The sequence below is a fragment of the Ochotona princeps genome, chromosome 7 (assembly GCF_030435755.1).
Source record: "Ochotona princeps isolate mOchPri1 chromosome 7, mOchPri1.hap1, whole genome shotgun sequence".
NCBI lineage: Eukaryota > Metazoa > Chordata > Mammalia > Lagomorpha > Ochotonidae > Ochotona > Ochotona princeps.
The window spans coordinates 42853840-42869496 of NC_080838.1; the positions used below are offsets into that span (position 1 = coordinate 42853840).

Genomic DNA, 15657 nt, shown 5'->3' on the forward strand with positions numbered 1-15657 from the left:
TGTAACTCTGCCTTTCAAATAAACAAATTTAGAAAAGAACCATTAGAGAGGGGCTGGCGATTAAGACACCCATTTGCCAAAAGTCCTGGCTTGGTTCCTGGCCCCAGCTTCATGCTAATACAGACTCGGCAGTGTAATAATGGTGGCTTAAATGATTTGGTTCCTGTCGCTTGCGTAGATGGTCTGGACTGTGTTCCTGGCTCTCCCCCTTCAACTAGGTCCTGGGTGTTGTAGTATTCGGGGGATGAAACAGTAGATAAGTGGGCCCTCTCTACATCCTTGTTTCTCAAATAAAGAAATCGCTTAACTCCCACATTGCACCTCGTTCCAAAACTGAATGTTAACTACAAACATCAAATAATTAAGCTTGGAGGGGAAAAGCTCAAAAGGGAATGAGTGTGAAGATTGTTGAGTAATGAACATTTTAACTGCTAAAAATTCACATAAATAGTAATACTTTTTAAAGATTTGTTTATTTTTATTGAAAAGGCAGATTTACAGGGAGGAGGAGATACAGAGAAAAAGATCTTTCATCCACTGGTTCACTTCTTAAGTGGCTGCAATGGCAGGATATAAGTTCATCCATCCAAAGCCAGGCACTTCTGGGTCTCCCATGCAGGTGCAGGGTCCCAAGGTTTTGGACCACCCTCTACTGCTTTCTGCAGGGAGCTGGAAGGAAAGTCGAGCAGCCAGGACATAAGTTGCCACCCATATGGGATCCTGTTGCAGGCAAGGGTAGGATTTAGCCACTAGGTTATCGTGCCAGGCCTAATAACAACTATTATACAGCCAACTGTACAGTGCTTGCAAGTGTAAGAATCATGTGTGCACTTAAATCATGTTGTGCACTTAAATCATATTGTGTGTATGTTTAGGTTAAATTAATTTTATGTGAATTCAGATAAATAGGATTAAGAATTTGGTGACCTCTTAAGTTATTTTGAGCTTTATCACAGTCTAATAAGGAGATTGAAAGGATTGGCTTGATGTCTTAAAACATAAGGCTTGTGTCTTTGAAACAAACAGTAGTGTCAGAGTCATAATAAGGTTGTGAAGTTTTAGTTGCAGCAGATTTTCACAGAGACACACTCACAAGATGTGTAAGCACCAAAAAAGAAAGCAGCACTGGGTGGCTCAACACCAGCACCAGGTGGATAGAAATCTGGCCGCTGTAACTTCTCCATCATTCAGTATGTCTTTTGGTAAAGCCTAAATTTGGGATTATTACATTGATATTTCAACTTTCAAAGATATTTGGGAGATTTCTAACTGTACCAAAAACAGTCTGGGGTTTCACTTAACAGATTCTTTCATGTAGGCATAAATATTGCTCTAAATGAAATACAGTTAACATATGTGATTTCCTAATTGTAAACAGTGCTCACAGTTTGATTAGAATTGCTTGTGTCCTGGAGGCTACTAATTTGTGACCCAGTTTTGATGATTGTGTAACAGAAAGCAAGAGAAGTTCAAAACAAGCAACGTTAGTGTATGTGACATTTTTGTATGTATTAGGTATGTGATATTTAAGATGATATCTGAAATTATTTAAGTGTTATTGTAGCATAGAAAGTGGAAAGAGGGAAAGAAGAATTTTCTGGACCTACGGATCCAATCAGGCAAGTCCAAGAATTTCTGTGCAGATTGGAGCACTTCAAGCAAGCATGGAGGTGGCTACAAAGAGAATATAGAAGCAGACAAAATATCGTGCAGGATCTTGTAGGCCATGTTGAGGATTTTTTTTTTTAAACTACATTTGTAGTGGTATTTTTTCAGTGTTTTTAAAGGGTATGTAAAGAATTGCTGAAAATATCATTTGGTTTAAAAATATCAGTGCTGTAGTGATACGTCAAGGACATCATGGTCCCTGTACACTCCTTTCCAGGTACTCTCTGGCAGGTAAAGCAAAGGATTTATAAAATCACTGCTACCACTAGTTTTTCATATTTCTTTTTTGAGCTGATAGCTAGATATGAAGAAGAAAACTAACTTGATGAAAGAGAAATTTGTAGCATGTAACTGTTCAGTGAAAGTTCTGTATTATCAATCCTATTGGATCTATGCCATTTTATCTGGGGCTGAGAATTCTTCATAAGGCATTTTTTGGGGGTTTACAGCTGCATGACAATCATTTGTGTTCATTGCTGGGTGCATATCTTGGATTTCCATATTCTTGATTATTTTAAAAGCCGTGTTCACTGTTCTCCCAAATGCACCCATGAAAATTATCGGTAAAATCTAAATTTCATTTTAAATTCTGTTTAGTTTGAAATTGTTTTAAAATAAGCAAAAATAGTTAATTTGCATTTATTTTCATGGTTTTACAGTGACTGAATAGAGCTCTGTTGAAAATTTTTTTCAAAATCTTGTGTTCTGTGAGACTTGGTAGGAGGTTGGAATTTACTGAATACAGTGTCTCAGAAAGGGCGAATACTTAAAGATCGTGTTACTTCTTAGCTAAATGAATGATTGTAAAAGTTGGGAAGCCAACAGTGATGAAGATTCTCAAATTGTTGCATGATTCTAAAAATCTGTATACATTCTCCTAACAATTATTTAGTTGATTCCCTTAATGTATATGCCTAATTTTGCAGCATATAAACAGTTGAAAGTTAAAATGTTTCCTATGTACTGAGAACTATAACTAAAAGTAAGATCAGAATTAACCAGAATTGTCTGCCTACCTTGAATTGAAAGTAAATTCTTATACGTCTTAAGCCTGATGTGAAGTTTTAATGATTGAGTAGGAAAACCATTCACTAAATCTTGTTTTATGATTTTTAAGTTTATTAATATAAACTCATATTTCATATATTTTATAGATACTATTCTGAGAATATTTTTAGAAACATTTTATTGAAACACTATACATATCAAGAAATGGGAGGGGAAAGTGTGTGTGTCAGCGTGCTTTTTTCTGCTGAGCACACTCGTAACCAACACTGAGAGGGCCTCACCATTGTCTGCCCCTTCCTATTGCCTTGACGGATGAAAGAAGTATATATTGTTTTTTACAAGGTATGAGTGAGGTAGTATTTATAACTACAGATCCAATAACAAGATACACACAGCACTTTATGCACTATATGCTGACTACCATAAAAATTAGAAAACACAGCATATTTGTTTTGGGGGGTTTGTGTTATTTCACTTACCATCATGATCAAGTGATGTATATACATGATGGTGTATTACCCATAAAAAGAAAAATGAAATCCTGATATTTGCAACAAAAAAGGGTGAAATATTTTTTGACTGATAAAGATTTCTGCTGTTGTTTCTGAACAAAAATTATAGTTGGGTCAGCATTATTAAAAATATTTGGTTTCAAAATGCAAAAGATAGAATCAGCTCACATTTGTTTGACAGTTGAATGTTTTATATGCTTAGGTTTGCAAAATACTTGAAATCAGATCATTTTCAACCTTACAAATATTTTCAAAGTAATTACCCACAAAACCAAAGAGTCAGAAACTATTATTAAAATTTCCCATATATACCACTGATAATTAAGAGTGGATAGGCTGAAAATATTGTATCTGAGAATGACGTTTAGCAATTATTAGTCCATACGTGTTGTGCTTCAACAATGTAATACTGCTCTTAGAGCACATTCCCCTCTATGTATGTACATGAAACACAAAATGCAAGGAATAAGATGTCTGCCTGTCTGAAGTGAAGATCTTCAACAGAGAGGAAGTAACTTCCTTCATGTCCCTTTTAAGTGTACAGTGAGTGTGCTGAGCATAAATAAACACATAAATACATAAATAGAATGCAGGAGAATGGAGAGGGAAAGGAATGATATGCCAGGGCAATTCTAGGCTAATTATACATTTTTACATTTTTATTATTTTTTTTATTGGAAAGGCAGATATAGAGAGAAAAGGAGAGACAGAGAGGAAGATCTTCCGTCTGATGATTCACTCCCCAAGTGACTGCAATGGGTGGTGCGGTGCCGATCCGAAGCCAGGAACCAGGAACTTTCTCCAGGTCTCCCACGCGGATGCAGGGTCCCAAAGCTTTGGGCCGTTCTTGACTGCTTTCCCAGGCCACAAGCAGGGAGCTGGATGGGAAGTGGAGCTGCCAGGATTAGAACCGGTGCCCATATGGGATCCCGGGGCTTTCAAGGCGAGGACTTTAGGTGCTAGGCCATGGTGCCAGGCCCAATTCTAGGCTAATTATTTTAAATAATGTAGCATAGAGGAAATAACACAGACTTTTCTTAAGTTACAGGAAGCACACTAAATTACTTTGAAAATTCAATCCAATTCAATCCTTCAGTACAAATTTTCAGTAATACAAAAAGTACTTATCGAACCCGAACACAAGATTCTAGTTGACAAGGAAATCAAAGGCTCTTGTTCAATTTCTGATTCACCATCAAATGTAAGGGAGAGAAAATAATGTTTACAGCAGGCTCTATGAGAAATCTTCCACGCTGCTTCCTTTATTTCTTTCTCTGAGGTTTGCCATTATGCACACAGCTGCTTTGCATCATATCTACTTACTTAACTGCTAAATGAGGGAGACGATTATGTGAGAATGGAAAACAGTTTAAATACTCCTCTATCAGTAATGTTTATTACTGTTTCCTTTTTATTCCTCATTAGCATTAACCAGCAGAGATGATAGATGCTGTTCACATGGACCAGTAATTATATGCACATTTACTGGATTTTAAAGGCTGGGTAAATTAAAGCAAGGGCATAGTAACATATTGTGCCATTCTTTCCCTTTTAGACAAGGCCAGGATTATATTTGTAAAATATATTCATTCAACATAATATCTGGTGACTAGCTACTATGGATGTGTAAACGTGTGATAAATACATCTATGCATCTGTGTGTGTGTGTGTGTGTGTGTGTCTTTAGTTGCTTATTACTTGTTCTTCATTTCTTTATACTGCCGCTGAAAAATTCATGCACACTAATTTGTGGTTGACTCTATATTATTCCATCTGTAATTGTGTCAGATACTGCTAACTTAAGTTACCTGAAGTGCATATGATATCACTTATTCAAGTAAGTCCTTTGATGATTTCTGAATTGGTTTTCTAATCTTTTCAGTTAGGGGATTTAGCTTCCCTCTCAGAAGTGCTCTGAAAACTCAGTAGGATCTGAATTCAGTGACTGTTCAGTGTGCATGTGGATTTCCATACCTTAACTGAGGTGTGAGGTGGGGGAAATAGGAATGCGCGAATGGACATGGCTGCCATTCAGATATTGCTGCAAGTGTTTCATGGAGCATAGATTGAGAAACTGAGGTACTGTTTGACTTTTGAGGGACAGAACGACAGATTTAACTTCAAATTAGGCTTTAAGATTCTTCTTGTTTAGTTTCTCGTAGCTTAGGCTCTGGTAGACTTTACTTTGAGGCAAGACTTGCAAAGAAGAATAAAGGGCTATGAGCATGTTTAACACAGCCTGTTTCCCCAAAAAAACTATCTGGAGCCTGAAAGGATTTCTTGTGATACTCATGATGTTTAAGCTTTATAAAATAAGTAAATGTATAGGCACACCAAAGGAAAACCATGCAGAAATATTACAGAGATTATATATACCATCAAGAAAGGCCAGCTTCCTGTAAATAGGGCCTAAGAAAAATGCTAAGTTAAAAGTAGGAAAGCAAGAACATAGCCCATTGCTTTTGGGAAATGCACCAAAACATTTTGCAGTGAAAAACTCACAGGCTTTGTTTTAGTGTTTTCAAGCTGTGAAACATCTAAAAGTGGGTGAACTGGCTGGCATTTGGTCTTGACCACTTTTTATTAGACCCCAGGATATGTAAGTTGATTCATTAAACATTAGTTTAGCAAACATTACCACATAGCATGCACAGTAAAGATAAGAACCACCTCGTAGGATGAGGAGCAAACACTGGATCTTTAAAAATAGCAAAAGAACAACACAGAAGTGTTGAAGCTACATAGATACCTTAATGTAAGTAGTGTACTTACCAACTGGAGGGTAGATGAGAAGTACAGAGAGGTGGAATGGCTAGAAAGCAACAATGCTGGAGGTGGTGATAAAATTGGTGGACAAGTAAGCAAAGTGCTGATTACAGGGGGCCTTGCATGACACATTAGGTAATTTGGTTTTATTCTATTTGCAATTAGAACTCTATAAGTGAAAAAACTACATGATTGTGTATGTCTTAGAGAAGCAGTTCTGGCTTTAGTATGGAAGATTGCTTATACACCTATAAACTGCTGTGAAGGGGGTTGTCCCGGGACTCTGAGAAGCGGATCTGGAACTCCTCAGCGCGCCATGCGGCTGGAGCGGGGGAGGAGCTAGGAGGATCCGGGTGGGGCCTGAGCGGCTCAACCCCTGGGCAGCCATGCGGCCCGGAGGGCTCAGGTCCCCCGCCACGATTCCAGCCTAGCACAGCCAAGCTTACTACCACGTACGTACGTACATGGGGTGAGCGGCTCTCGGGCAGCCAGTGCGCCATTTGGCGCCAGGCTGTGCCTGCTGACCGCCCGGCCAGAAAGTTCTGGAATTTGGTTTCTTTAATATACTACATGAGTCGCTCCATGCTGAACCCACAGTTCCCCTGGAATGTGTATTAGTCCTTAATATTCTCAATGGCAGTTAATCTTCCTCTGAAGAACCTGTAGTCACTTTATAGTGCAGATTGCCAACACCAGTTCATTCAAAAGGCAAAATTCCGGGCTTGTCCAGCAGGATACCCCATTACCTGATAGGATGAGGGATCAGCAGAGGGGTCACAGAAGGCAGGACTATGACATTGACTGGCATTCGAGAACCATACTCAGGGCTATAATGTGTCAGGTATGCGTGGACCAATCCCCTGGAAACTCTGACCCCACTGGATGGTTTAGAAGGGCCGGTGGAGTCTATGCAGGAGGCATGACAGTCTATGGGGTGCGCTGGGCTGACCCAGAGCAACCTCTGGCATACTTAACACTGGCTGGGAACAGGCCTGGTTGGGGAGCTTGGGGGAGGCCTTGGCTGGGTGGAGGTTACCACTAAGGGGCGCAGTAACTGGAAGGGGGCTGAGTTCTGGTCGGGTCACAGTTGTAATCCCTTGGCACAAACATGGATTCGGACTTGACGCACCGTGCCGGGTTAGACTGCAACACAGTTTGGTACTCTGGAGGACCAGGATAGATGTGGGATGGGCTCGGCTAGGTTTCAACCCCAACTGAGCCATATATGAGATGTATGTGGGTATGGACGAGCCGTGGCTGGGCTGAAACTCTCAACAGCAGGAACCAGAATGGATTGAAGAGCGGAGCTGGCCCAAGGAACTGCTGGTATGCGTGAAGCCTGACACCAGGAAGGGGTCGGATGGAGGATCTGAACAGTTCCTCTGACAGGACACTGACCCTACAAATAAACGCAGGAAGCATGGAGGTAAACAACCCAGAAGAGGCTTTGGAAAGTGACCCACTGGCATACACTTGGCTTGAGTTGGGGCAGACCAGGCTGAATCAGTTCACGTCATCCACTGGCAAGCCCGAGTGCTGAAACTGTGTTGGGGCCTGGCCAGGTTTGGTTGCGATAAAAAAAAAAAAAAAAAAAACAGTACAAAACACAAAATGCCAAGGCGAAATGGCCTGTGCCAGTAGGGAATGCAGCACCCAACCAGCCCACCTCCCACTGGTTTAGGTGAGGGACGAGAGTGTGATGGGCAGAGCGGGGGAGAGCTGCAATACTCATTGGTTCCAATGGAGGTCAGGGCTCAGAATAGATCCAACCCAGGGGTTACAACCACCAACTGATCAGAGTGATGGACTGTAGTGGGCACTGTGCTTACTAGTAGTACATGTAGGAGCCTGGACTGGGAACGCCTCAAAGAGTGTTTGGGGATTCCCCTGAACAAAATGGAGGAATCAAAACATTAACCAAGAAAAGATGGAAGATGGAGTAGATCAATCAACCACCTCAGCTTTATGCTTGCAGCGGAAAACTGGAGAAGGGGAAACTCTAAGATAGACTATGTCAATCAGTGGACTCTGCACCAGCCTCATCGTACCTGGACTGTTGCTGATGATATGTTGGAGCTTCTAATTGATCGAGGTGATGCTCTGCTGGCTCTGCCTTCAAACCTGAGAGGGCCTCCCTAAGAGGCCGTTGAACTTGACTGGACAGTGGGATGCTGGACTCTGTATTGTGTGAGCTTGTAATTAGGGAATCCCAATGGAACCTGAGCTGTGGTTATGCATCATGGTGAAGGAATTCACCATGGGGGAAGGGTTTGGGATGAAGGGGGGAGAATCCCAGTACCTATGAAATTGTGTCATGTAATCAATGTAATTAATGAATAAAAAAAACTGCTATGAATTTAAATAATTTAAAAACAGAAGTTATGTAAGGATAAAGTTGACGAGTGTATAAAAAAGTGCCTATTGCATTTAGTTCTTTACCAAAATAAACTCCACGACAGAGTCCTGGCAGATTACTAATGATTTAGAACTCTCTGTACCTTATCAAGACAAACAGTTCATGAATGTGGATCAGAGTATCCAATTTTTTGAGTCTTTGGAAGATCTAGAATCTGTTTCCTGTCTATATGTCATGTCATCTCAGCACATTAAATGGTATTAGAAATACTGTTCTTAGAATTTATCTTGTTGAAGTAGGCACATTTTATTTCATTCACCTCATTCTCTGCTAATGAGATAAGCAGATTTACATTTTATGTTTGTTCAGCAGTGAGTCCATAGAATTATTGTGGGAATAATTACATGCTGCATAAATACCAAAACTGTTGCTTCTCAGTCTTTTCGCTAAGATCAAGTATAAAAAAAAACTATTTTTACTGGGCCCGGTGACGTGGCCTAGCGGCTAAAGTCCTCGCCTTGAACGCCCCGGGATCCCATATGGGCGCCGGTTCTAATCCCGGCAGCTCTACTTCCCATCCAGCTCCCTGCCTGTGGCCTGGGAAAGCAGTCGAGGACGGCCCAATGCATTGGGACCCTGCACCCATGTGGGAGACTCGGAGGAGGTTCCTGGCTTCTGGCTTTGGATCGGCACAGCACCGGCCATTGCGGCTCACTTGAGGAGTGAATCATCAGACGGAAGATCTTCCTCTCTGTCTCTCCTCCTCTCTGTATATCTGACTTTGTAATAAACTGAATAAATCTTTAAAAAAATATATTTTTACTGTCTTCCTTGAACAAATTCTCTTAATTTTTATTTTTCACAATACGGTTCCTCACCACCCCCTGTGATTTCTCCTATATTATTACAATAGCATAGGCCTTCATCAACAGTCACAAGTCCATCATTCTGCCACATAGTGTATCATGACATTGTAGGTATAGACAATGTTGGGAAGTCCAGCATTTTATTGTCAAGATGTGTTTACCAGTTTCATTGGTAGTCCATCTCTTATTTGGGAGTAGAGTTATACAACATATTTTCACTTGTCAGTGTGCTAGAATCCATTATTCAATTCTTCTAGATGAACATATGTATAAACATGTTTCCCTGAACCTCTATTGATCCTGTATTTTGTGTGAAGTTTGCCTTCTATTAGAAACAACATATGATATTTTTCCCTTTGGAATTGGCTTATTTCACAGAGCATAATGGTCTCTAGTTTTGAGACCAGTGGATTAGCAGGATGTATATCATTCTATAGTTTTGGATATTAACACAAATTATTCAACTGTTCTACGATTTTAATAAGTCATGGTATATATTTTAACAATTAATATGACTACAACTCCAATCCTAACTTCACCAATCTGTTCTAGTGTGTTGTTCACACTAACACACACTTTACAGGAAGATACATAAACTCCGTGCTTTCTTTTCTTTCCTGTTTGAATATTTAAGCATTTTTAATTTAAGCAGACTTTATGAACAATGAAATGTATAGGTCCTATAGAATTCAGCTTCTCTCCCTCTCTCTCAACATTTTGGTATTTATGCATATCACCATAACTAATATTCCATCAAAGATATAGACTATTTTTATTACTCAGAAAGTTCCTTATGCCATCTGCTACTCAGTCAGTCCTCAGTGCTTGAGTAGTAACCACTGCTTTGATTCAACAAATATGAAAGAGTTTTATCTGTTCTTGGCTTGTCTTTAATAATTATGTTGGTTACTTATTCCCTACCTAATTCATAAGATAAAATAGCTAATTATCTTGGACAAAGGATGACATTAAACAATAATGTTATTGACAATATGGTCAGACTATAATGGGTAAGTAAATGCTTCATTCATATTGCCCAAATATCGGTTAAATTTCCTTTGTAAATCAAGATATTCCAGGGCCTGGCACAATGGCTCATTGGCTAAGTCCTCACTTTGCATGTGTGGGGACCCCATGTGTATGCCAGTTTGTATCCCAGTTGCTTCCCATTCAGCTCCCCCCTTGTGACAATCAGGATTAATTTTAGTTAACAAAGAGCGAAACAGCTATTCCTTGATCCTGGAAGGCAGAACACTTAAGGCTCAAATGCAGGAGAGAACCCAAGGGACAGTGAAGAGATTGTGCCTCTCAGTAGATCTCTGTATCAGTCTGTAGCCAGTAGAGCTGAAGAAGAGAGGACTTCAGGAGAGGGAACTTTTCTGCCTGTTAATTCCAAATGGAAATTCCAAGGTAAAAGTGCCATATCAGGAAATATTTCTTTGTAAAAGTAATTTTGCATTTTAATGTACAGTTCACAAAGAACTCGAATTAAATTTTCATTATGTTGATGTGCTTTGGAAGTATTTTGAGCTGGTGAGGTGAGTGAGAGTTCAATACTAACAATTGGCGTGGGATCAGGATGAATGCCAGGAACTTTTCAAGATTTCCTTTTATAGTATTTGCGGGATATGTTGGTGTCAGATACAAATAGGCATTTTCTTTTCCTATTTGTTTTAAATTCTGTTGTAAGGACTAAGTTTGGACTGAAGTCATAAAGATCACTGTTAACTTCAACCTTTTGCTGGTGACAGACATTTCAAACTGACTTGAGTACTGGAGATGCAAAATCTTTATTCTGAATTCTTTTTGTTTTTTGATTAAAAAGTATTAAATAGACAAATTTTAGATACCTTAAGAAGTTCCCTCTTTAACTGCCAAATCTTTATCGTAACTGTTTTAATTGAAAGTTTCCTGGAATAAATGAGCTTCTCTCTCTCTCTTTTTTTTTTTTAAAGCAGTGTAGAAGAATGTGTCTTAAACTGATATTTCTTCTAGTTGGTACTTTCATAGTTCTCTTTGGGAATGTCAGGCCGAGGTGCCTTAGAGTACTTTCAAAAATACATTTCTCATCTTGACCATGGCTCAAATAAATAAAACTGTCTCAAAATTTGTCTAACTATATGTGTAGCTTATTTATTAGGAACATATAAAAAGATGAAATCTAACCTTGTTGTGTGTGCATGGAAGAACGCAGCTGTGAACTTGGCAAATATCCTCAATAACAGGCAAAGGAATGCTTAATTGAGTAACTGGTGTTTCCAGGCCCACTGGCCCTATTCCAAATCTAAAATGAATTGGGAAATACAAAAGATGCCTTATAACCTGTTAGTAACTTATGACATTTCACTCTTGGTAGTTAGCATCCTTAGCCCTAGTTTTTAAGATATGATGGGGGGCAGAGAGGAAAATTATAACATTTTTGTTGCAGAATCATTGTGTAAACTGTGCAAGTATACAATGCCTACCACCTAATGTGTTCAACAAGTGAGATTTTGTTTGGTTTGTTTTGTTTGTTTTTGCTTCTCCAAAGATTATCTACCCTACAGTAGAAGGCAGCTTTTAATTTATGTTGTATGCACAATCCATGAACTTTACGTAATGCCTTTTTCCTTTTCTTCTTCTATTGAGAGACATATAGAGAAAATTTATCCTGTAATACATTTTATACATTTTATTTACTGTTCATCTGCACTGACACTGAACTTGAACAGAGAAGGAAACAATATCTGCTCTTTGCTGGCTGTAGGAATAAAGAAGGAAAAGCTCATCATTGCTTCACTCCTTCACTCCAGTCAACTTCTTGATTTCTGCTGCTTTTGTGGGAATGCTATACTCTCTCCACACAAGAATGACTAAATCTTTATCAGGAATTCTGACCCTCTAAAAAGCTATAAATTGTCAAATGTAAACAATTGTTTTTGAGTTGTCATAACCAACATCTTCAAAGATGCTTAAATTTCACTTCTGAGAAAGTGTTCCTATTGAATAGTTTATTTTTAAAGGCATTTAATCAAGTATCTTTAATCTCCACATAAGACCTTCTTAAAGCTTTTCTGCAAATAACTGAAGAAATTATAAAGGAAGAGTGCCTGATTTGAGATGTTAATAAATTTGCCCTGGTTATTTTATATCTTATATAATACGTAGCAAATAAAGTCTCAGTACACTTTCCTGGAGGAAGTTGTGATCCCAAATTCTAGCCTCCTGCCTACCGTCTCTGTTTAATTTTGGACAATTGAAAACATTATCACTGCAAATATGGCAGATTTTAAAATAAGAAACTATGTTATATTTTATGTTCTTTGAATAATGATATACTGAAATAAATTTTGTGTATGAGTATATTAAATAAAATATCAAATATGCACACAAAAAGCATAGCATATGTTTATGTGAACATGTGCATATAATGCCATTTATCCCTTTACTGTTTTTTCTCATAAATGTATTGATTAATGTCTGTTGTTTTTGCTAGTAACTTTTTCTGATTCTCTTATTAGCTATATTTGAATAAATACATTTAGGAAAGATATTGTTTTTTACACTAGCAAGGCAATCCAAATTCTGTTTTCCAATCTCTCTATCTAGAAATTGACATTGAACGCTGTGTGCGAGAATCAATCAACTTATTTTGCTGGACTCCTAAAAGTGCTACTTTTAGACAGCATGCTCAGCCTGCAAAGCCCACCTGTGACGGCAGTGCAATCAGAAGCTCAGCACCTTACTTCTCAGCTGAATGTCCAGATCCTCCAAAGACGGATTTGGTAAGTGATTTCATTCCTATTATCGCTATTGTGGTCATGCCCTTTCAATGCATTTTTTAACGTGTTTTATATTCATGCAAATATTTCGGAAAATCTTTGTGTCTATTTGGTTATGCAATTAGAAAATTTTTTCTGACATATGTCTCCAGGTGATAAGTTTTGCTTTGTATTTTATGTAATATAGTATCTGGTTTTACTACCATTTGCAAGTAAAGAAAAACTTTATTGGAAAAAAGCAGAGAGCTTATTGCCAAAATTGGAATAGCATGCTAACAGTGAAACAAAATCATATGGAAGCATAAAGCATATCAGTACACGGGACATGATGTTAGGTCACCAAACTTATCTCCACAGATTTAAGAATTATGTGAAGGATCATTTCATACTACCATGATATGAAGACAAATTTTAAAATTGGAATTATAGAAAATTTACGCGGCATATATAAATGTGTGTGTGTCAGTGATTTCAATAATTTTAAGGGTTTTCCCTTCTTGATATACCTAAAAATTTTATTTTTAGGTGTTAATTTCAATTATTTAATGTAGTTTTGTGAGTTTATATCTCTACTTTGTTGAATTCAGTTGGTGGTTCTAATGAATTTTTGAGTAATATTTAGTGTTTTCTGTATATAATATTGCGTTATCTGCAAATACAAATCATTGTACTTCCTTTCCAATTCAGATGTTTTATTTCTTTCTCTTGCCTTCCTGCTATAGATAAGAATCCCAGTGCTTTGTTAAAAATAAGTGGCCAAAACCTTATTCTTATTACTTTGGTTTTTTGTTTTAACCATAGAGAAAATGCTGCCAATCTTTTGCCATTGAATATATTTACTTTCAGTTGTTTTCATGTTAACATAATTTCTGTTCCAGTTATGATTTTTTTATCATGAAATGGTTTTGAGTTTTTTTAGGTACTTTTTAAAAAATTCTTTAGTTTTCATGATACAGTGTGTTAGACTCGGGGATTTCGCTTTCCCTCCTCCTGTATGCCTTTCCCTGCATTTCCCCCTATGTTGAAACAATGGTTTAGTCCCTCAGCAACAGTCACAAATCTGTCATTCTTCTATTTAAGTGTGTCCTGACATTGTAGGTATAGAGAATGGTATGAAGTGCAGCATTCTCGTGTCAAGATGTATTGAACAGTTTCATTGGGAGTTCATCTTTTATTCAGCAGTACAGATAAATACTGCAAAATATCTCCATGGTTTATTAGCCTCCATTACACAGATCTTCTAGATAAATATATGCAAATATATACCTATATATCTATGGATCCTGTGTTTTGCATGAAGATTGTCTTCTATCAGAGGGAAGATATGATATTTATCCTTCTGGGATTCTGTTATTTCTCTGAGCATAAGGTGTCTAGTTGGGATCATTTTGTTGCAAATGTCATAATTTCATTCTTTTGAATGGCTGAGTAGTATTCCATAGAGTACATGTACCACAGTTTCTTTATCCACTTCTCTTTCAAGTAACACCTGGGTTGTTTTTTTGTCTTTGCTATTGCGGGTTGTCTTGCTGTAAAAATAGGATCACAGATCGCTTTCTCATATGCAGATTTCATTTCCTTTGGGTATATTCCCAGAAGTGAAATAGCTGAGTCATCTGGCAGATCAATATTCAGTTCTCTTTATACTGTCCATACTGATTCCCATAGTGATTGTACTAGACTGCTCCCCCATTAATAGTGAAGTAGAGTATCTTTCAATTAAGATGTTCATATGTGTTTTTTGCCTTTGTTCTGTTTTTTAATTATCTGTATAATAATAATAATAATCAATTTCCTGTGTTGAATCTTTGTTACGTTCCAGTAATAAAACCCAATTGTCCATGATGTGCATTTGTTTTTTCAATGTGCTGTTTAGTTCAGTTTCTTGTTATTTATTCAGTATTGTGTCAGTGTCATAAAGAATACTGTTTTTTTAGTACTTTCTCCTTATACTATCTATCAGGCCTTTATCTGTGAAGTGCTTGCTTCATAGGACGATTTAAGTGTTCCTTTCTCTTTCATTTTTTTGGAAAAGTTAGAGAAGGATTTGTGTGTTAGTTCTTTAAATGTTTGGTAGGATTCACCAGTAAAGCCATCTGATCCAGCATTTTTTTTTTTGTCATTGGAAAATCGTTGATGAATCATTCAGTCTCCTTGCTAATTATTGGTCTATTCAGATTAACAGTTGCTTTAGGATTTCGCCTTGTTAGGTTTTTTGTTTGTTTGTTTTGTTTTGTTTTGTTTCGTTTCCAGAGATTTGTCCATTTCAGCTGAGGAATCATCTGGATACCTGTTCTACTTTCTAAATTCTGTCAGCTAAAAAACTCTTCTTTTGTTTCTAAATCTGCTACCTTTTTCTAGGTGTGTTCACCATGACCTTATGCTTACTCTTCTTTTTCATTATCTTTTATTTTATAGCATGTATCTATTTTTTGTTTATATAAAAGGAGCAAATTTCATGTATTTCATTTATACAGTTCTGCTTCCTACCTCACCCTGCCTTCCTCGCTGACCTCCCACCCTTCCTCCTCTTTCTTTTCTAATTTTCCTTTGAGTTCCTACATTTTAGAGAGTTTTCACAGCATAAAGATACTAACCGCTGTACCCTCTCTCCCTCCTTTCCTCAATCTGACCCTCCCCTCTCCTTTTCTTCTTTGATTTTTAAATTTTTTTAAAGGTGTATTTTATTTTCATTACAAAGTCAGATACACAGAGAGGAG

General features: G+C 37.7%; 1 protein-coding gene across 3 annotated transcripts in view; it reads left to right on the plus strand.

Annotated features, from left to right (window-relative positions):
• Nucleotides 1-15657, plus strand: part of TBCK (TBC1 domain containing kinase) — a 184275-nt gene that overhangs the window by 103826 nt on the left and 64792 nt on the right. For all 3 annotated transcript variants that reach the window (XM_058666970.1, XM_058666971.1, XM_058666972.1), the window contains one exon: nucleotides 12765-12940. In XM_058666970.1, the coding sequence (XP_058522953.1) occupies nucleotides 12765-12940 (176 nt within the window). The remainder of the gene's footprint in view (nucleotides 1-12764; nucleotides 12941-15657) is intronic.